At 38.0% G+C, this 22,697-nt stretch overlaps 2 protein-coding genes across 2 annotated transcripts; both read left to right on the plus strand.

Annotated features, from left to right (window-relative positions):
• Positions 1 to 227: 227 nt before the first annotated feature.
• On the plus strand, positions 228 to 3,383 carry LOC120439266. The gene is made up of 2 exons (XM_039610068.1): positions 228 to 365; positions 1,399 to 3,383. Exon 2 carries the CDS (start codon positions 1,496 to 1,498, stop codon positions 2,759 to 2,761), a length of 1,266 nt encoding a protein of 421 aa, XP_039466002.1. The 5' UTR covers positions 228 to 365; positions 1,399 to 1,495; the 3' UTR covers positions 2,762 to 3,383.
• Positions 3,345 to 7,256, plus strand: LOC120433942. The gene is made up of 5 exons (XM_039601095.1): positions 3,345 to 3,922; positions 5,556 to 5,744; positions 5,829 to 5,916; positions 6,806 to 6,967; positions 7,077 to 7,256. The coding sequence occupies exons 1-5, from the start codon at positions 3,345 to 3,347 to the stop codon at positions 7,254 to 7,256; spliced, it is 1,197 nt and encodes a 398-aa protein (XP_039457029.1).
• The last annotated feature ends 15,441 nt before the right edge of the window (positions 7,257 to 22,697 follow it).

Raw genomic sequence — 22,697 nt, forward strand, 5'->3', positions numbered from 1 at the left:
TAGTTACTGTGAACTTTACAAACCACCCAGCAGTATGTAAAGTCAAATTATAAAATAATATAAGTAAATAACAATTGCACATGTGATCTGAGTACTTGTTTATCACTGCACAATTTATTATTATTTGTGTCGAGCCAAATAAATGACAGGGAGAGAGAGAGAGAGATGGAGAGTGAGAGAGACGTTAGAACACATCGTACAACCAAAGGGGGGCAACTGTAGGGATGCGCATGCGCACACAGATCGCGCGAGCCTTGAACTTTCTAAGGGAAAAAAAAACTTTCTCGCCGACGGTGCCAGTGGATAACAGTCTTCAGTACCTGCTGGTCTTTAAAGGATTCTGGATTTCTGGACTGTTGGAAAAGGTGAATCATTTTCATAAAACCTTTTTATTGTTTTGTTTTTGTTACTCGTCATTGTAGCTTGCTGTTAATGTTGTGCTAACAGTAATGGTTAGCTATGTTAGATACGTTAGCCTTTGACGTTAACGCAGTTTAGTATCTGGTATATAGAACTGTTTTCCTAACAAAACCACTGTTACAATTAAGTGAAGGTGCTCCCAATTAATTTGGCCTCTAAAATATGTGGCTCTATTGCGTGCTGCGTACATAAACTAATGTCAGCTAGACAGATATTAAAATGAATAATATTGTTAAAGTCACCAAAATGGCGCCTGAAGCCTGTTGTGTGAGCTCTGTGTCTGGTCTACAAAACTCAGAAATTCAGTAGCCTGTACTTTGAATTGTGGAGTAGCTATATAAAATACAGCAATGCATAAGTGTTTTGAATAAATAGAAATGTGACACATGAGAAGTTGTGTCTTTGACTGTTACTGTATAACTTATTTTCAGAGTAGTTGACAAATTATGCTCCGGTCATTTGATGTTACCAAGATAATGTCCTTTTTTAATATAGTTAAATTTTTTATGTACATTTCATTTATCCAACATCATACATTAGGCAAAAAAGAGGTCATCATACTAACAAGACCATATAATCCAAAGCATAAAATAATCAATTTTTATCTGAAGAAGGCTTAAAAGTTAGAATAAACGGTGGTATAGTGGTTAGTGCTGTTGCCTCACAGCTGGAAAGACTGTTCAATTCCCGGGGTCAACCGGGTGCCTTTTTGTGGGGAGTTTGCATATTCTCCCTGTTTCTGTGTGGGTTTCCACCCACAATCCAAAGACATACATATCTGAATGATGACCCTGCCATGGACTGGCAACCTGTCCAGGGTCTACCCCGCCTAAAAAAACAGGTGGGATAGGCTCCAGCACCCCTCCGATCCTTATGACGATAAAGCGGCTTGGAAAATGAATGAACAAAAAATAAATAAATAAGTTTTTGATGTCACAGAATAAAACAATGTAATGGCATTTTCTTTTGTTTTAACAGATCATGGCTCAGCAGTGGACTGTTGGAGAAGTATCTCTTTGGCTTGGGGAAAATGAATTGGGAGATTATCAACAGGTCTTTGTAGGTGAGCATTTCTATGGATGTGCCATATCAGTGTCCACAGTGCTCCACAAGAAAACCAACATATGAAAAACTGCTGAAACATCAACAGATATACCATGAAAGTGAATGTGGATTCTTCATTGTCTGCGGACTAGAAGACTGTCCCAGAAAGTTTTTGTCTGTGAAATCTTTGAAAAATCACATGAGGAAGAAACATAAATATCAGAAACAAGGATTAGAGTCTGCCCCAGACTGTGACCCTGTCATCCAGGAAACTGTTGAATTTCCCCAATCATCTGAACGAGCTCTGAGTGAACTTATAGAGAACTTTACAGAGACTGTGAGAAAACAACTGGCATTGTTTTCCTTGAATCTTCAAGAGAAAAGTATTGTAAATAGAAAAGTTCAAACATTTGTTCTTAGTGAAGTAGAGTCACTTTTCAAGTATTTTATTAAAAACTATAGGGAGATATTTACTAAATGTTTGCAGACTCTTAATTTTGATATATCAAGTTTTCATTATATTGATGACAGTAGTTTGGTAGAACATTGCTTCAGTGCAGTCAGCAACACATATCAGCTAGACAGATACTGTGTTGAGAAATTAAACCTGATTGAACCTGTTGAATGTATCCTGGGGATAGATCCTTTTACTGGGAAACAGGACACTTTTCAGTATATTCCACTTCTAAAAGTCTTAGAATTAATATGTAATGATCGTAACATTTTAGGACAATTTTTTAGGCCAGATCCCCGTGCTCCTGAAACCTTAACAGATTTTAGTGATGGGAAAATTTACAAAGAAAGTGATTTTTTTAACAGAGACAACCCACATTTGAGAATTCAGTTGTACAGTGATGAATTTGAAGCTGCTAATCCATTAGGATCAAAGAAACTTCTACATAAAGTGTCTGCATTTTATTTTACTTTGGGAAATATTCCACCAAAAGACAGATCTGTTTTAAGACATATTCATCTGTTGATACTTGTCAAACATAGATTGGTGAAAACATATGGATTTGAGAAAATATTAGAACCATTAATTTGTGACCTACAGGTTTTGCAAGAACGTGGATTACGATTAAAATTTGAAGACAGACAGTACTGCATCAAAGGTGGTCTGGCCACAATATCTGCAGACAACCTAACCTCTCACACACTTGCAGGTTTTAGCTGCTCATTCAGTAATGGTAGAATATGCAGGTTTTGTATGTGTCATTACGAGGACCTGTCTAAGATCATTAGTGAGGGAGATTGTGTTCTTAGGACAAAGACTGTTCATGCATCTGCAATGTGTTGAGGATGACCCCAACTGTAGGTCTGTGTATGGTGTAACTGGCCCATGTGCCTTCAACAAGTTGTCATATTTTGATAACACAAATGCATTCCCACCTGATGTAATGCATGATTTTCTTGAGGGGGTCATTCCTCTTGTTTTGAAGTCTGTTTTAAAAGCCTTGCACAAGGACAAAACCGTTACTATCCAAGAGGTGAATGACAGCATAAGGAATTTTAGTTTTGGACAGAATGACTGCACCTCCAAACCTGCTCTAATACCTGAGAAGGTAGCACTGGATGGAAATATCTCTGGAACTGCTGTTGAGAAATGGACATTATTTAGGACTCTGCCTTTCCTCATAGGCTCCAGGATTGAAAAGGGTAACAAGTTTTGGCAGCTTTATCTTTTGGTTTGAGAAATAGGAGAGATTATTCTTGCTCCAACCATCAGCACTGACTGGATTAGTAATCTACATGAACTGATCGCTTACTTTTTGACAGATTTCAACAATCTGTTTCCTGGTGTGTTTACACCCAAGCTGCATTTTCTGATGCATTATCCTCGGCTCATCCTTGATTATGGGTCACTCCGCTCTCATTGGTGCATGAGGTTTGAAGCCAGACATCAATATTTCAAGACAGTAGCAAGAATCACCAATAACTATATTAATATTTGTCAGACTTTGGCAAAGAGGAATCAGCAATGCTGGGAGTGGCAGCCTGAACGGATCATCAGGAGTGATCATACACAAGCAGCAGTTAATAACTTATCACTTCAAGAACTTCCAGTGAACTTGCAGATTTGTTTGCAGAACTTGGAGACAGCCGTTACTGTGGATGAGAAACTCTGGACGAGTAAATGCATCATTTTAAACTCTGTAAAATATGCAGTTGGAGATTTCTTCATTTTGGAACTTGTGCATGCAGAGCAAATTCCACTGTTTGTGAAAATAGACCTGATTGTGTATATCAGGGCAAACTGGTTTCTTGTTGGAAGACTTTTCACAACACTGGAGTTTATAAGACACCTTCAATCATACCACATCAGAGAGACTGATGATCTGTTGATATTCAAGCCTGGGGATGAGGTAGACTTTCATGCTTTGGACGCATACAGATGTGATGGTCAAGACTTCATTACACTGATCCACCGACCTTTTAAGGCAGTCCATACCAAAGTTAGGTAAGATACATCCTAAACCATGACTTTTTAGTTAGGAGTTGTCAACCACTGTTAAAATGATTTTAACCACTTTTTGGCTATTCCACATGTCTGTCATCATCTACAGTCACTAATGAACTCATAGCTGTCTTTTTAGTAATGTTTTATGATATTTTTATTCTTTATCTTCGACATGCTCATTTCTGTTTTGATCCTGTCTTATTGTTTTTCTGTGCCACAGACAGTGTTGGGAAGGTTACTTTTAAAATGTATTCCATTACAGATTACAGAATACATGCCCCAAAATGTATTCTGTAACGTATTCCGTTACGTTACTCAATGAGAGTAACGTATTCTGAATACTTTGGATTACTTAATATATTATTATGCTGTTTACAACTACGTGAATGTACTATTGCTGTGATTTATTACTGTTACTGAAGGTCCGCGGCTCCGAACCGTAGTAAAGGGACCTCTGGCTAATACGGTGGGTTCTGTGTCGGGCTGGTAGCCGAAAACTAGCTTTACTTTGTTGTCTGGGTCAACTTTGCTTGCCAGAGACAGAGAGAGGCGTTGAAAGGCTGCTCCAACGGAACTTATTTTTTCCGGAGGAAAACACGAACACAGTGTACAGTTGAGTCTTAATAGCTTACTTACAAATGGGCTGGTCAGGCACTCTTCTTGGCTGCAGTGATTATTATTATATTTACATGCTTCCAGCTCCCGTTTTTGCTCCGTGACAGCTCGGACTTTTCCTTTCTCTCCCTCCCTCGCTCACAGACACATAACGGGTATGGCAGTCCATTCTCCCTGCAGCACGGACTACACTGCCCATCAGGCTACATGCTTTAGGGCCATGCCTGTAGCATTCTGCCTTTTAGCTTAGCACAACAACAACAACAAAAAAGCACTCTCTCACCCAGGAAACACGCAGAGAGAGAGCGTCACCCTGTAACCATGGCAACCGTAACGCTGCCGCCTGGAACAACAGAACGTAGCTGTCAAACAAACCCAAATAATCCTGACCCGCGACAATATGAAACAGGAAAGTACCGCCGTGTAATCCATTTATTTCACCAAAGTAACTGTATTCTGAATACCACCTTTTTAAACGGTAACTGTAACGGAATACAGTTACTCATATTTTGTATTCTGAATACGTAACGGCGATACATGTATTCCGTTACTCCCCAACACTGGCCACAGACAATGAAATCGATGGATTGACACTCCTGCAGATGACTGAAAGAATGAGTGAGCGTCTTTTTCCAAAAGTGAAAGACCAAGTGAAATTCTTGTCTGCTGTAGAGAAGCTGAAAGAGTGAGTCTTAAGTTGACTGGACATGATTCACTGAATTGTACATTCATACAATTCAGTGTTTCCCCTCCCCTAGGTTTACGGTGTTGGAGGGTGGGGTCAAGGGGTTGACGCAAGCCCTGTTCTGTTTCTCCAGCATTGATGTGCATCACACACCCATTTACTTTCAAAATTGAAATGTCACAGCCACTCTTACTCTCTGTTATGATGTTTCTGTAGTTCAGCAGCTGTTATTGTGCGTTTTAAATATGCAGATATTCCTGATGCAGGACACAAGGACACGCATATTCATGTCTTGTAACAAACTCTAAACATACTTCTTACTTCTTCTTGCAGTGGAAGGCAACACAAAGAAAAGCATACTGTGCCAGCACTCCAACCTATGTTTAACTGCAAAGTGCAGTTTCCTCCAGCTGTGCTCACTGCGTTGACCAATAAAGATGCAGCACTAAAGTCACCCACCAAGAACAGACTCAAAAACATGCTTATTCAAGCACTGTTTGACCACTTGAGTAATGAGACAATGTAAGTCTATATATAATTAAGATTTGATTCATTTAAAATACAGTATGTACATCAGAATTTAAGTTCATCATTCAAAATTTGCAGGTATCCCTCTCATGTGCAGTATGTAGAGCTTCTGAGGACTGTCCTTCTGAGTTTTCCTTTTTTGAAGGAGAGTTATGGCTCTGGATATGTAAGTATTCCTAAAAAGCAAACATTGATAAAATTATCCAACAAATTGTCTTTGAATTGCCTTATTATTGGCTAACGAGTGTAACATGCTAACATTTTCATTGTTACATATTCAGAGGTTATCTGTTCCCTTGTGGCCACTACAATACAAGTATTAGTATTGTGATTTTTGAGGCAGATCTTGTGCAGTATGGTCAAACAATAAATAAAATATCAGTTGCTCTTTTAAATTAATTAATGTTTCATTTCTTATGAAATATATTAGCTCTGTTTGCCTTTGTATCAGGATAGTGTAGTTTTTGTATTTAAAAAATTAAATTTGAAAATAGGGCAGGGATAGCTCAGTAGGTAGTGTGGTTGCCCCATGATCGGAAGGTCGGGGGTTTGAATCAACTGAACGGCTATCCTGAGGTACCCTTGAGCAAGGTACTGTCTCTACACACTGCTCCCCGGGCGCCTGATTAGTGGCTGCCCACTGCTTCACTGAGTGAATGGGTTAAATGCAAAGAGAGAAATTTCCCTGTGGGGATCAATAAAGTATACATTATTATTTTTATTATTAAAAGGTAGAGGTATTAACGTATAGACTAAAAGATCATGATGAGTATGCTTGTAGGACATAATGCCATTAATACTTTATCTAATCTTTATCTACCTTTTATAGTGTATTTAGCCAATCTAAAGTGCTCCAAACCTTTATATCATGTGTTCGATCAACTCCTAAGAGTTAAAGAAGAGATCTGTAAATAGGAACTAATTAGGTTATGACATGATTACAGCAAACCTACCAGCTTTATGTCACTCAAAGTTTTCTGGCAAATGTCTTGTATAAAGGGAGGACCTAGTTGCACCTATTTATGAATAATTAGTTACATTTTTATCGTTTGTAGGATGCTCTGCATGAGTCTCTCAGGAACAAGTTTAAAAAGGAAAGAAGACCACTAGTAGACATAGAGGAAATTGAAAAAATGAGACAGAAATACTCAGTTCCAAATTCAGGAAGAAAAAGATCATCAGATGTCCAGCCCTGTATCCTTTTGAAAAAAACCAAGGCAAGTTAAATATGCTCAATGTTTGTTTGCCATTTTAAATTGTACATAAAAAATTAAAAGTATTGTTTTGTTTTTTCTCTCAATATTTGCTAAACTTTTTAATAACCAGGATATCAATCCTTTTGACGATGGGGCGGATGAAAGGAGCACCGACCAACATGTATCAGTGATTAAGCAAGAGTGCCAAAAAACTAGGCCAAATGTGGATGTCATTCGAACGCACCTCAGGAAAATACAGAAGTACAGAACACACTACATTCTTCAGCATACTACTGAAGAGGTTCTATGAGAATTCCCATGTCTCACTATCCCTGTTGTGGTGAGTGTTTTATCAAAAACTGCAGCAAAAAACAACAATAACAATAGTGCACGGCAAAAACACGAATATGTACTGATGTGCTGCACATTTATACAGACTTCTAATAATCACGTACCTACAGGACAGGAAAAGTGACTGAATCAGCAGATTTATTTCATGAGTAATAAAAGTACACTAACAGAACACTAACAGAAATTGCCACATTGACTATGTCTTTCTCTTTGGTTTTATTTTCATGCTACAGGATAATTTTGGACCAATCTGATGCCAATGATAGTTTTTTGGGAAGAATAGTCTAAACATCCCTTTTGCACAACAATATGTACTTGAGAATTAAAGTAAACAAATGCAAAATTATAATTTGTTCTCTAATGATAGTTGATGTGTGAAATAATGATTGTTTTGGTTTGCTATATAATGGTATATATTATGGTACAAAGCTAATATGTATATGTTTATCCTTTATTTTAGCTTCTTGAAGAGGCTTCCATGTTACTTAAAAATGATGTGGACAAAAAAGTAATCCGAGGATTCAGTAAGTTGGCAGCAAAGCTTGTGTCAATAGCCCCAAACAGCAACCTTAAAAGCCTCTGCTTAAAATCTGTTGATGAGAGCCAGACAGACACTGAAAGAAAAGGTGAGGGCACTTGGCAATAATGAGCAAAAACATTTTCAACTCCTATCTCAGATACCACTTTTTAAGGTTTCACATACAGCACATTAGTAAACACAGTGTCCCTTACAATATCCACAGACTGACATTTCTCCTTTCTCGTCTCTGCACTGATGTACTTGAAGATTTAACTGATATACCCTCGATGCTATATATATCTCTATGAAGATTTTCAGTCATTCACACAATGTTTATCCCAAAAAATGTTCAGAGGCAGCTAGACTTGCTCTGCAAGTTCTTTAGGACTCACATCATTTAAAGCTAGCAACTTACAGAACTGAACAACATTTTGGGGGTTTTGTATAAATGCTTAACATTTACACTGAATTACACTGAAAAGTTAATTAGGTATACATTTACTGCACTAATGCTTATGTTCTGGCAAGACATTCAACTCCTGATGAAGGCACTCATATGGCCTTTACTGCTTTGTATTAACAAAATTGGCCAGAAAATATTTACATATTTCTCTTTATTTTCCAGGTCAGATAGTAAACACAGCTGTTCTTCTCCTGCCATCTATTTTCAAAGAAAATGCCTCTCATCTCTTCGTCATAAATAAGGTAAATTTAGATTTTTTTTTTTTGGTATTGGGGGGAGAGAGTCTTGAACTAATCCAGTATTTTACAGGAGTTTTATACTTTCATTGGGACACCTGTTGTTTATACTTATTTAAACTATACTCCTCATTTCAAGAATTTAATTTCTGTTTCAGGATCCACACAGCCCAATACCTACAATCGTACTCAGCAGCAGTGACGGCAAGCCCTTGAGTGATTCAACTGAGGTCAATGTCCAGATGGATGGACAAAAAATTATTCTGGACAGTGGGGAAATGGACATTTCATTGGCGATGGGTATTGTCTTCTCCCTGTACCATGTCTACAATGTTGCCTATCCAAGTGAACTAAAAAAGACATTTTGCTTTTTGGAGGCATTTGTTCTCAACTTGGGAACTCTGACTACACCTGTACCAGTAGCTGTGCAAAGAGTGGCAAATGCATTAAATATCTCCTAGATTGCCAGCATAGTGCAGGTGAGAGACTGAAATTGTCCCAATGTGGACTAACAAAGGACCATGAGTCATCACATTAAACTTAACTTACATAACTTAAGGCTGCAGTTCATTGATAATTTAAATAAAAAGATTGTTCTTGAAATAGTTTTACTGAAAATGCAAACATGCTGATGAAAATGTGTTGTTTAATTGTCTGTTATGAAAGTATTGCTATTTCTAATGTAATAATTGTTTTATCTATAGTATAATATTTATATGTATTTATTTATAGTACAGTAAAGATATTTAATTATTACTGTTTAAATGACTTATATGCTATTATTAGTGGTGTTGTGCTTAGCGTTAAAATGCCTTTTTGTCTTTTTCTGTAATACAAAGTGCCAATAAACCATTAATATATGTCTATGTGCTTGTATTTATTTTACCCTACTCTATCTAATTCAATTTAAGATGCATTTTATTTTGAAAGATTTAAAATGGTTCTTTAAAGAACCACTCAGAAAAGGGTTCTTTAAGATGGGTCTTTAAAGAACCATTTGAAAGACCTTTTTAAAAATAGTTCTTCAAAGAACCATTTTAAAAAAGGTTCTTCAATGAACCACTGAAAGAAATGGTTCTTCAAAGAACCATTGTTTGAAAGGTTCTTTGTGGCACCAAAAAAGGTTCTTCTATGGCATCAGTCTAAACAACCACTTTTAGTTCCAGTTGGCACCTTTATTTTTCTGAGTGTAGGACCGCTGAAACATTAATTATTGTGTTATTATAATAATTCATTTCTTTCATTAATACATTACATTTACTCTTGGGTTTACTATGGGTTATTATAAACCTTTAGTTAATGTAGTATGTTTCTAATTTAATAATTTGAGTGAAATATTTTAATTTGACTGGTAGCTTTTTTTAAACTTTAGGTAAACCAAGTGATTGCTCTTGTGCTGAATAAATGAAAACTTAAAAGAAATCACAATTGATATAATCACATTTTACATTGAGGGCCTCATGCAGCTTACTTTGTTATGTTTCTTTTTCTTTTTTTGATGTCTTAATATAGACTGTCCCGCATTTATACAACACAAGGTTTTTGTTAATTGCTGAATTATTTGTTTTTATTTTTAGCTGAAGTTTCTATAATAAACAGTGAAAAACAGGATCTTTCTGTTACTTTTTAATGTATTACTTGAATTAAAAAAAATAAGTAAATAGCTGTGGGGAGGTCTTTATCAGGAGGAAAAGCTGTAAAGTTATAATAAAAAAAAAAATCCCACACAGTTAAAAGTAAGCTCTCCTTTATATTTTCCAAAGCCATCCAGCAGTCCACAGTGGAGTCTTGGCCCTTAATCTGGCCCCTGGGACTTAAATTTGACTGTGTGACACAAAAATTAGGTGCAAGTGAAGAAAAACTTGCCTGTGCTCCTGTCAATATGGGAGGCCCAGGTATGCTATGTGTGTTTTCATGTTGGTCGCAGAGTGACATGTTGCTTGTTTCTATATTGCCTGTATCTGTGCTGTACATGAAGACATTACCACACCAAGCAAAGATACCGATACCGATATCTTAAATTTTGATATCTGCCGATACCGATATGAATCCGATATAGTGTGTTTTTTAATCAATAAAACTGTTTTTTTTTTAATATCTTGCTGCATTTTGTATAAGTTCATACTCAAGTTTAAATAAACAACAACACTAAAGCTATTCTGTTATACCTGTATGTAAAAAATACACTGCACCCAAAATATTTCATAGTTCAGCAACACTGATCAATCTATTAAACTTAAACCTACTTCATCCTTTCTATTCTGGTATTTTAAAGAGTACTTAGCAGAAATATTAAGCAACCTAACTAATAGGGTTGCAAACTGCCAGCAAAAAAAAAAAATAGGGAACCACACCCACCCTCCACCTCATGATGTTTAATCAACTAATCAACTTTAATTTGATGCAGGGTGAAAAAAAAATGCACAGAAATAAATTATTTTTCAAGAATAATTAAATAGATTCAACATCTTTCTTCAACAGAATTGCAGAATTCACAGATGGTACCTTCCCAAAGGAAAAAGTACTATAGCTTACTAGGGTATATTAGACTTAACAGTTACTATTTACAGTAATGGACTTCTATATAATTTAAATAAGATTAAAATTTTGGGTGTAAGATTCAGAAAATTATTTATTAAAAGCTAGACATTTTAAATGAGAATAAGAAAGAAAAGTATGTCTTTGTGCCCCCCTTTTCCCTGTTCATGCCCTATCGGCCCCCCGGCTAAACTTTGCTAGATCCACCCCTGCACAGTTACCAGCCGTCAGCTACGTAGAAAAGGATCCTGGTGTAGAAAGTAATATTAAATAAATTCTAACAACAGCTTATCAAGCTTAAACGTGCTGCTGTTGTTCCGCCGCTGGTTTGCTCTTTCTGGTGCAAAGTGGGCCAAAAACAAAGAAGAGAGACGGACTCGGGACAGAAAAGCCGATCAGCTGATCATTAAGGAGTTTCATGAAGTAGCGGCAGGAGACAGAGGGAGAGAGAGGCAGACGCTCCATATATCGGTGGTTAAGCTTAACATGGGAATGCTTTACAAACATTCAGAGATGAACTTACACACTTGCTTTACTTCTCTCTGGGATAACTTCCTCGGAGATGAAATGCTGGTTTGGTAGCGAGGCTACAAATACACACAGCCGCTCTATCACGTGACGCATACTGCTCCGACGTGCTACGGTTATGAGCCGAGTTACGCCGTGTTGCCAGTTTTGTGAGGTGCTTTTTTGATATTTAATGGATCGGATTACATTTTTTATTTCTCTCCGATATCCGATCCAGTAATTTACGTCAGTATCGGACCGATACCGATGGATCGGTCCATCTCTAATTTATACAGTCATATTTCGCATTTCACTGTGACAGGCAGAAGAAAAAATAGTTCCTACCAATCATTTAAAAAATTCTAATAACATAGTTACTTTCCACTGTGTTCCCATTAATCATAAACAATAAATGTACCTCAAATAACTAAAATATTGATGTTTTAATATGAGAATGAATTGAACAGTTTGCATTAAATTGTATGTCAGAAACCTCAGTAATGACTTATGACTTAAATATTCTCCCCCCAAAACTTCATGCTCTGGAAAATGATAAATACCTATTGTTATGGAAGTTTTCCATTAAATAAAGCCTGCAGACACATGGTGAGCGATAGCTAACATTTTTTAATCACAAACAAAGAACAGAAAAACTAAGCTTGGTGGAGAGCCTGCATGATCGCGGGGCAGACGGTCAGCAGAGTCTCACTGAGCCTAACATGGCTCTCAGTTAAATAGGGCTTTGGAGCGTGATGTCACTGGAGGTGGGCCACGCCCCTTTCCGCCATGACAGTAGGCTAGACACAGGATACAGCTTCAGCTATGGTTCGTACGTGTTGTGTTATCAGTTGCAACATTTGATCACACGATCGTGAAGGCAAGAACCTGGATAATGGGCTCTCTTTTCATCGTTTTTCAGCCTGGAGGCAATGTGAGGGATCCCATGTATCCGATATTACTAAACAAAGACGTCAGGCTTGCATTGCAGCGGTGAGACGAGCGGATCGAGTTCTGTGCAATCCCCAGCTTTTTGTTGGTTTGGTCTCCGCATCTTCTTTCCGGTGAGTTCTAAATTAATTCATATCACTCTTAAAAGGCTTTTAGTGTTATTTTCAATGTGCTGAGGTCATAGATAATGAGATAAAACATGCTAATGTGTGATGCTGCAGAACCACGTCATGTCATCATGTCGACTGAGTAGCTTATGATTTAGCATTATTGCAGGCAAACCAGCATATGAAATGGATGTAACAAATCCAGACTGGGCACCAACACTGCTCATGGGCCTCTAAAAACATACTAAATTGCTCTCATTGTACACTAATCCGCACATAACTTCCAGATGAATCACACACCTGTCATGTGCACTAATTTTATCTTACCGCCGTTGTCCTATCCCGATCTTTGCATACCTTGTCTGTGGAGTCAGCGCATACACAGCAAACCAGTTTAAGAATTATAAATCCCTGGAGGCCCACATCCAATTCACGAACGGCTGGGTGCAAGATTTGTCCATCTTTATGCCTCCACGCTGCGAGTACGTTGTCGTTAGGACATAGGTAAGTCGGTTTGAACATGATAACTTTCTAAACAACTTCCTTGTTACAGTTTTTGATTTGCACGTACAGCCAAACCATCTATATTAGCTTTGGTTCATTACAGACCTTTTATTAAAAGTGGTTTTTGTGTGTTTCAGGTACTGCACTCACAACGACTGAATGAAACTGCACTGTGACCTCGTTGTGTGGACACAGAGAGACCTTCTGTCATACGCATCTTCCCTGATGTGGATTTCTGGGAACCACGTTTAAAGCAAGCACAAGACTTCTTTCTTAAAGTGTGTCTTCCTGAACTTCTTGGGAAATACTTCAACAACATGCTGCTCTAAATAGCCTGTAATGTTTCATTTTGTGGTTCAAGATTGATGCCAGCTGTGTGTTGCCATGTAAATAGTTTGCATTTCATTTCTATGTACTTGCTAAGTACATGTGATAAGATCAAGAATAAAAAACAAACAAAGATACTATTCTTTTCTGTTTTATTGAAATTACTTCACACAAAGTACAATTATTTACAATGAACTACACATGCAACACAACAGCTTTATGAATACTCAACAAGAGCAAGTTTCATTTGGCGCTGGTTTCAACCACACTGGGGGCACATATTCACCAAAACACAGCAAACCTTAACAATCTTATCAAGCAGTGTTGTGTTTATTTCTGCTCTGCCCTGTTCATTGCACACACAATGCTTCGTCTGCCCTTTAGCTTCTGTGATGCTGTCTGTCCGATCACCACTGTCCACATTTACAGCTGGTACCTCAACCTCCACTTGTCCAACACAACTGCTGTCCACTGCCTCCATGACATGGTGATTTTGTTGTTGGTCTTCTGTCAGATCTTCATCGATTACTTCTGCACGGGGCACACCTTCAGACTCTGCAGCTGCATAAAAGCCTGTAAGATAAAATTAGTGCACATGACAGGTGTGTGATTCATCTGGAAGTTATGTGCGGATTAGTGTACAATGAGAGCAATTTAGTATGTTTTTAGAGGCCCATGAGCAGTGTTGGTGCCCAGTCTGGATTTGTTACATCCATTTCATATGCTGGTTTGCCTGCAATAATGCTAAATCATAAGCTACTCAGTCGACATGATGACATGACGTGGTTCTGCAGCATCACACATTAGCATGTTTTATCTCATTATCTATGACCTCAGCACATTGAAAATAACACTAAAAGCCTTTTAAGAGTGATATGAATTAATTTAGAACTCACCGGAAAGAAGATGCGGAGACCAAACCAACAAAAAGCTGGGATTGCACAGAACTCGATCCACTCGTCTCACCGCTGCAATGCAAGCCTGACGTCTTTGTTTAGTAATATCGGATACATGGGATCCCTCACATTGCCTCCAGGTTGAAAAACGATGAAAAGAGAGCCCATTATCCAGCTTCTTGCCTTCACGATCGTGTAATCTAACGTTGCAACTGATAACACAACACGTACAAACCATAGCTGAAGCTGTATCCTGTGTCTAGCCTACTGTCATGGCGGAAAGGGGGCGTGGCCCACCTCCAGTGACGTCAACTCCAAAGCCCTATACCTTCCCCAGGAAAAAAAGGCAGTTCACAGCTGTTTCACACCTTAAGGTTCACACTCCCTTGCTACCTCCCAGAGTCAAAAGAGACAAAAGATTCTTCCTGTGGAGTTGTCTGCTTCCCCCCAACTTCCTCCCCCTTCCCACCATCTGTCTAACTGCATGAGTGTGAGACATGCTAAAATCCAGTGGCACCAAGGCATCATACAATAAAATAATGTGATTAATACATTAATAAAAGAAATTCCTATACACTATGCAGTGAGACCAGCCACAGAATTTCCTGCATTCAATTACAAAATTTACAACTGTGCCTCCAATAAATCCTGGTAGCTGTTCAACATAAAAAAGTATTTTGCACCAGCAGAGCTTCAGTATTAGCTTCAAGCATAAAGATAAATGTATTCACATAACAAGAATAAAATGCGTTCAGTCACAAAAGTATAAAATGAATGTTGTCAGTATTATGTAATTTTCTTGTTTTTTAAAATTATTACCATACTGTTATTAACAAATATTTGTCAACAAATATTTTCTTATGACAGCATATGTTAACGCTAATGTAACTACTAAGAAAACATGAGATTATATCACAATACCCTACCAAAATTAAATGCGACTTAACTATATGTTAATCTTATTTTTTCCTTTTTCTACTCTATACCTTCTGCCTCCTTTTTTGTCTCTCTTTTCTCTCTAATTCTTTTTTCTCAGCACAACTACAATATACAGGAGATATGGCAAATATGTCATTTAACTCTTCATCCACCTCCAGTGTTCTGGATTGCAACAACTACAACGATTATATATACATAAACATTACCATCAATACCTTGAGAATCATCCTCCTCCTCCCTCTCTCCACTATCGTCCTCTACCTGGGTCATAGACAATGGCGGCAGCAGCGCTCCTTTAAAACAGCAAGTCACTCTGACCTCTTCACCTACCACATGGCTGCCATTGAGCTGATCTGGATCGTTGGGGGCTTCTTCATTCTTGGTAGCATTTACACTCAGAACTCAGCACTGACAAACCTTGGATTAAATGCTTATTATATGACTTTCTATGGGAGGATCATTTTCCACATCCTGACCTGTGTAGAACGTTACCTGGCTGTTGTTCACCCCATCACCTACATGAGTCTAAGAAACGCCCGTGGGGTCAAGATCAGAAATATCAGCATTGGCTGTGCTTGGCTGCTATGTTTTGGACTGAGCTGTGGAGCTCTAGTTATGCATAATGAACGCTCCATACAATTGTTATGTGTTTTGATTTTATCCATAACAATCATATCTTTCTGCAGCCTCGCTGTTCTCTGTGTTCTGATTCGTCCAGGGCCAGGGGAAGTAGGTGGAGGAAAGAAAAGGGCTGACCAATCAAAGCAAAGAGCCTTCTACACCATCACAGTTATATCATCCGTGCTCTGGTTGTGGTGCATTGGGCTGCTTGCCTCTGTTCCAGTGAGCAATATCCCTGTAATAAGCAACACTGTCAAGTGTTTGGTGCTAATAAGTGTAGAGGGACTAAACCTTCCCAGCTGTTTGGTGTTACCTCTGCTTTATCTATACAGAGCAGGGAAATTCACATGTTGCTTTTCTTTTAGGAAACTATTGATGAATTGTAGTTGAGTATTTATCTGCTGCAGTGCTACTTTTATATTTTTATGAATAAATACTTTAAAAACAAACAAACAAAGGAAACTGTCTTCACACCTTTCACTGTCATGTAAGCAGAACCTGTTCAGCATAGTTGGTTTGTACTGAGTTGTTCAGATAGTTGCAGAGGTTTTGCCATTATCTGCTTGTAGTTTTGGTTCCTAAATGTAACTGAGCTGCAAGTGAAAAAAAGAATAAAAATAGCGATTGAAGCAAACTTAAAAGACCGCTAACTTGAATGTAAATGCTGTAATTCCTTTAAAATAGAAATGTTCTTGGATGTATTTTCAGTAATGCTTACACTGGTTTTATCATATAGCAGGAACTGATATGTTTGACTAGTTAGATGACCCGACAGTGCCAAAATAAATAAAATACAGTAACTGTACTAGAATGGTTTATTGGAGGAGTTTCAGTCAGGTTTCAGAGCTCATCGCTGTACAGAAATAACTTCAGTGAAAGTTACAAATGATCTTCTTATGGCCTCTGACAGTGGACTCATCTCTGTGCTTGTCCTGCTAGACCTTAGTGCAGCGTTCGATACTGTTGACCATTATTATGAAATCAGTTTTACCCCGGTTCTTTTTATTCCTCGGGCATCCAGAGACGGCACCGGAACTCAGTAGTTATTTCACAAAACCTTTATTCATCTTTATTTAAGCATGCATCTTCTAAAAGGGAAGACGTGCCAGGCCGGTGTCCCTCTGCAAAATCTTCACTCCTTTGACTGTGAAATGCAGTTTTGTAGAAGCAACCCCATCATAAAACCCTCATGGTGTGCTGCAAACTCTGTGTTTGTGTGTATGCACAAGCACATGAGTGCCTGTGTGTGTGCGTACCTGTGTGTATGTGTGTGCACGTGAGTGAGTGTGCATGTAGGTGTGGGTGCGTAACAGTTAAAGCACTGTGTGTGTGTGTGTGTGTGTGTGTGTGTGTGTGTGTGTGTGTGTGTCTGTGACTTCCTGGGGGTCATAAAAGTAATCTCCTCACCCAAGCACCCCAAATTCTTCTACACAACGTAGAAACAGAGTTAACATATTACATCTTGTTTGTTTTACATTTACAGATAAGGTGGAGAGTCTCCTGCAAACCTACTTCCAAGTTATGGCAATTATGAGTTTTTATTAAAGGTACAAGCATCAGCAACCCCCCAACTGTAGCTTCCTGTCTAAATTAAATTCTAAATAAATAAATAAATTCTAAAGTCTAAATAAATTCCTTTCTCTCTAAACAATTACACACACTCTCAGGCCTACAGCTAAGCCAAACTGGAACACAGACCAATCCTTTCCTATTCCTGTGATCTAAACAAATTTAACACATTACATTCTAATAATTATTTTCTTGTACTCACACCATATTATTTTATTATAGTGATTAGAACATGCTGTAGGTATTACAGGTACTGCGCTGAAGTGGTTTAAATCATATGTATCTAATATACTCTAATTTGGTCATGTAAATGAGAGTCCTCTTCACACTCTAGGGTCAACTAGGAAGTTCCACAGGGTTTCCTTCTAGGACCAATCCTGTTTACATTTTACATACTTTCCTTAGGCAGTATCATCAGAAGACAGAATTTAATTTTATATATTGCTTTTCAGATTGTTGCACGTATCTGGGGGTTTTATGTCATATATTCAAGTGATGGGGTGTAGAGTGTTGGGGTGTTAGGAGGTGTTTTTCAGTGACTGCACATTTTTTTAGGTGTTTGTTAAAATTTAATGGTGGGTTCTTTTAAATTTTGAGAATATTCAAGAAGTTGGTTGTATTTTGCATTTGCTACACATAGTTTAGGATGTTGGTGCATTCCATCATTCTAAACTTAATGTAAAATCATGTAAAGTAGTGAGTGTCAATCAATGAAGATGTGTAAGGTAGCTGTCACGTGAGGTAGAGATACGTAGTTCAATCACTGTGGCATCAATCTGTAATAACAGAGATATTTATTATTTCATATATTAATGGTACATCAGAATAAAATGTATGTACAAACCGGATTCCAAAAAAGTTGGGACACTAAACAAATTGTGAATAAAAACTGAATGCAATGATGATGATGGCAAATGTCAATATTCCATTCAGAATAGAACGTAGATGACGGATCAAAAGTTTAATCTGAGAAAATGTATCATTTTAAAGAAAAAATATGTTGATTCAAAATGTCACGGTGTCAACAAATCCCAAAAAAGTTGGGACAAGTAGCAATAAGAGGCTGGAAAAAGTAAATTTGAGCATAACAAAGAGCTGGAAGACCAATTAACACTAATTACGTTAATTGGCAACATGATTGGGTATAAAAAGAGCTTCTCAGAGTGGCAGTGTCTCTCAGAAGCCAAGATGGGTAGAGGATCACCAATTCCCACAATGTTGCGCAGAAAGATAGTGGAGCAATATCAGAAAGGTGTTACCCAGCGAAAAATTGCAAAGACTTTGCAGTTATCATCATCAACTGTGCATAACATCATCCGAAGATTCAGAGAATCTGGAACAATCTCTGTGCGTGGGGTCAAGGGCGTAAACCCATACTGGATGCCCGTGATCTCCGGGCCCTTAAACGACACTGCACCACAAACAGGAATGCTACTGTAAAGGAAATCACAGAATGGGCTCAGGAATACCTCCAGAAACCATTGTCAGTGAACACAATCCACCGTGCTATCTGCCGTTGCCAGCTGAAACTCTACAGTGCAAAGAAGAAGCCATTTCTAAGCAAGATCCACAAGCTCAGGCGTTTTCACTGGGCCAGGGATCATGTAAAATGGAGTGTGGCAAAATGGAAGACTGTTCTGTGGTCAGACGAGTCATGATTCAAAGTTCTTTTTGGAAATGTGGGACGCCATGTCATCCGGACCAAAGAGGACAAGGACAACCCAAGTTGTTATCAACGCTCAGTTCAGAAGCCTGCGTCTCTGATGGTATGGGGTTGCATGAGTGCGTGTGGCATGGGCAGCTTGCATGTCTGGAAAGGCACCATCAATGCAGAAAAATATATTCAGGTTCTAGAACAACATATGCTCCCATCCAGACGTCATCTTTTTCAGGGAAGTCCCTGCATTTTTCAACAAGATAATGCCAGACCACATTCTGCATCAATCACAACATCATGGCTGCGTAGGAGAAGGATCCGGGTACTGAAATGGCCAGTCTGCAGTCCAGATCTTTCACCTATAGAGAACATTTGGCGCATCATAAAGAGGAAGGTTTGACAAAGAAGGCCCAAGACGATTGAACAGTTAGAGGCCTGTATTAGACACGAATGGGAGAGCATTCCTATTGCTAAACTTGAGAAACTGGTCTCCTCGGTCCCCAGACGTCTGTTGAGTGTTGTATGAAGAAGGGGAGATGCCACACAGTGGTGAAAATGGCCTTTTTTGGGATTTGTTGACACCATGACATTTTGAATCACCATATTTTTCCCTTCAGATGATAAATTTTCTCAGTTTCAACTTTTGTTCCGTGATTTATGTTCTATTCTGAATAAAATGTTGACATTTGCCATCTCCACATCATTGCATTCAGTTTTTATTCACAATTTGTTTAGTGTCCCAACTTTTTTGGAATCCGGTTTGTACTTTGCACATGTGTTTTGATAATTGTTTATTATGTCATTCTATAAAAATCTATCATTATTTTAGTGGCAGCCATCAGTATTTAGCATTTATTCTTATCCTGTCTCTATGCCACCAACTTTAATCAGATGCTCCAACATATCATAAATAGAAATGGTACAGTAAATTAAACGCCCAGTTTCGAAAAAGTAAATTAGTATTCATCTTTCAGCTGCACAATGCACAAACTCATTGGTGTTTTAACTGAGTTTAAATTATTAATGTGTGCAAATTTGTACCGTTTGTAAGAGACAGTCCTGAGGTACACCACGATGGGCTATTCAGGTCTGTGTGTGTGTTGCATTGCAAGTTACCACTGCCAGTTCCAAGAGCATACCATGAATTGGGGTTTCTGAACGCAACACGTTTTATGTTCTTACAATAAAAAAAATAACATTCTAACAGTATCTTTTTTACATTTGTCCAAATATAATCATGTTTGTACAATATAATATGTATATAGTAAGAATGTGACAAGTTTTTTGTTATAACGTGATAAGTATATATATTGTAATAATGTCATATTATGTTGTTCAAATGTGAAAAGTATATTGTACTAACATGATAGTATATTGTAAAAACATGAAAAGCATATTGTTAGAACAATGAAGTCTTCTCATTATAACGTGATATTTTTCTTTTGCCTCGTTGGCAGCTCTATGCTTCTGTATAGAATGGAAATGAGATCCCATAAACCTGCTCTATGTACACACAGGTGGCATGACTCTGCTTAATTTGAATAAACACCTGCGTTTAGACCTACGATACTGCTCTGTGACCGAAATGCTAATGCCAAATACTTTGCTGCTGTAATATACATTAAGTGCCACCTAATGATTCATGCAAAAAGCTCACAGTTCTATTGCTGTTTCCACTGTGAACACCCTGAACACTAGCAGAAGCATCAGCGCAGTTTAGAGTGAATAGCAGTCAGTGAGTTTGGAGAACTAGAGGAAACAATTCAACCAAAAGGTGCACATGTGGGGATAGGTTAATTGGATAATCGAAATTGTCACTAGGTGTGAATGTGTGAGTGAATGTGAGTGTGAATGGTTGTCTGTCCCTGTGTGTTGGCCCTGTGACAGACTGGCGACCTGTCCAGGGTGTACCCCGCCTCTCGCCCCATGACAGCTGGGATAGGCTCCAGCGCCCCCCGCGACCCTGAAAAGGATAAGCGGAAGCAAATGGATGGATGGATGGTGCACATTAATATATTTTATTATAGTGGTAAATTTTAAATGTCTTCTTTTTCATACATATTTAAGCTGTTATGTATCTTTTTAAACTAATGCAACTGATGAAACTTGAAGACTTTGGGGGATATTAGATGATTCCTTCTGACAGCAGCACAGAAAATGGGTGGTCTTTAACCTGTGTTCAGGTTGTTTTGTTGCTTTAATTAATTTATTATCAACAACAATATAAAATTATGCACAAAATGAATTACTAATTAAAAAAAATGCATTTTTATTTATTATATAAATATGATTTTTTATTGACTCCACATAAAATGTAAAAAATAAATTATAAAACCAACTATTTACAATTCAATTTTAACTATTTAAATTTTCAGCTTTTTCCTTTTAAACAAATTTAAAGTGAAACAACACAAAACACTGCAAACCTCAACACAATAAAATATAAATTAAAATATGGAAGAAAAAAAAAGCACCTTCATTAATATCACACTCAACTGACTGTGTTTTATCTTCCCATTGCACTGATGGGTGGACAGTTCTCAGGTGCCTGTGCAGGTTGTTTGTGGAGCCGGCTCTATATGATATCCTTTTCTTGCACTCTGCCTTTGTATTGTGAATAATATTGAAATGGTTTCAGATTTTGCTTCTTTTCTTGGTGTCACTCGTTTTCTTCACTATACCTTTCTAAAGTTACGATGTTGTCTCTTGTTGTTGCCCCTGGCTCTCTTTCTCTCTCCCCCTCCTGCTCTGTTCGTGTGCTACTGCTGCTGCGAGTGTAACTACCACCCCTGCCCCCTCTGCTCAGTGCAAACACAAGGCTCACATGCAGCTTGGAGCGAAAAAAAAGTGTGTGAGAGAGAGTGAGAGGAAAAAACAAAACAAAGCACGGCTCCCAATAAGGAGTCTTTCATTTCAGCAGCTCTAAGGCTACGTCTACACTAATCTGGATAAATTTGAAAACAGCATACCCAGACAGAATAAATTGTTTGTTGTTTCATGCTGCAGCAACATCTGATCAAACTGTGTGAATGCAGAAGTTATAAGCTAAGTAAATACTGGCACTGCCATTTGTCTTATTTTTCACACTTCCACTTTGCACTGTGGGTGTAACCCTGATAAACAAATGCAAAGTAGCCACAGTACTGCTACTTGTCTATTAACAGACTCTGTGGGCAGTTTGTGAACATACATGTCCTGTGACTTAGTTTCCACCATAAAGCATTGTGTTTGTCTTCTGTGTTAGAAAACACCAACTATCTTCATATTCAAAGAATTCTGACATGGCCACAAACAGTTATGCGTGTCTGATTTTTGGTATTTCCATCTTCAGTTTAAAACTGGTGTGTTTAATGGGGTCTACAACAAGCATCATGACAAAGCATGGATGAACTGTTTAATTAGAGAAAGAAGGTGAAGTTTAAAAGAAAAATAGTATTGAAAGCAAAATCAGTCTTTCTGATAATCAGCTGAATCACTCACATTTGACCTACCTTAGCAGCAGCTCTGCTTCTCTGAAAACTATTTAGAGATGTTTCAAATTCACCACACAGGAAGAGTCTGTTAGTCA

This window comes from Oreochromis aureus, linkage group 3 (assembly GCF_013358895.1).
Source record: "Oreochromis aureus strain Israel breed Guangdong linkage group 3, ZZ_aureus, whole genome shotgun sequence".
Classification (NCBI taxonomy): domain Eukaryota; kingdom Metazoa; phylum Chordata; class Actinopteri; order Cichliformes; family Cichlidae; genus Oreochromis; species Oreochromis aureus.

Excerpts from the sequence above, each read along its gene's own strand:
- LOC120439266 (XM_039610068.1), top strand. The coding sequence starts at position 1,496 with ATGGATGTGCCATATCAGTGTCCACAGTGCTCCACAAGAAAACCAACA.
- LOC120433942 (XM_039601095.1), top strand. The coding sequence starts at position 3,345 with ATGAGGTTTGAAGCCAGACATCAATATTTCAAGACAGTAGCAAGAATC. Across the intron at positions 5,745-5,828 it reads CACTTGAGTAATGAGACAAT|GTATCCCTCTCATGTGCAGT; the intron begins GTAAGTCTATAT and ends CAAAATTTGCAG. Across the intron at positions 6,968-7,076 it reads TCCTTTTGAAAAAAACCAAG|GATATCAATCCTTTTGACGA; the intron begins GCAAGTTAAATA and ends TTTAATAACCAG.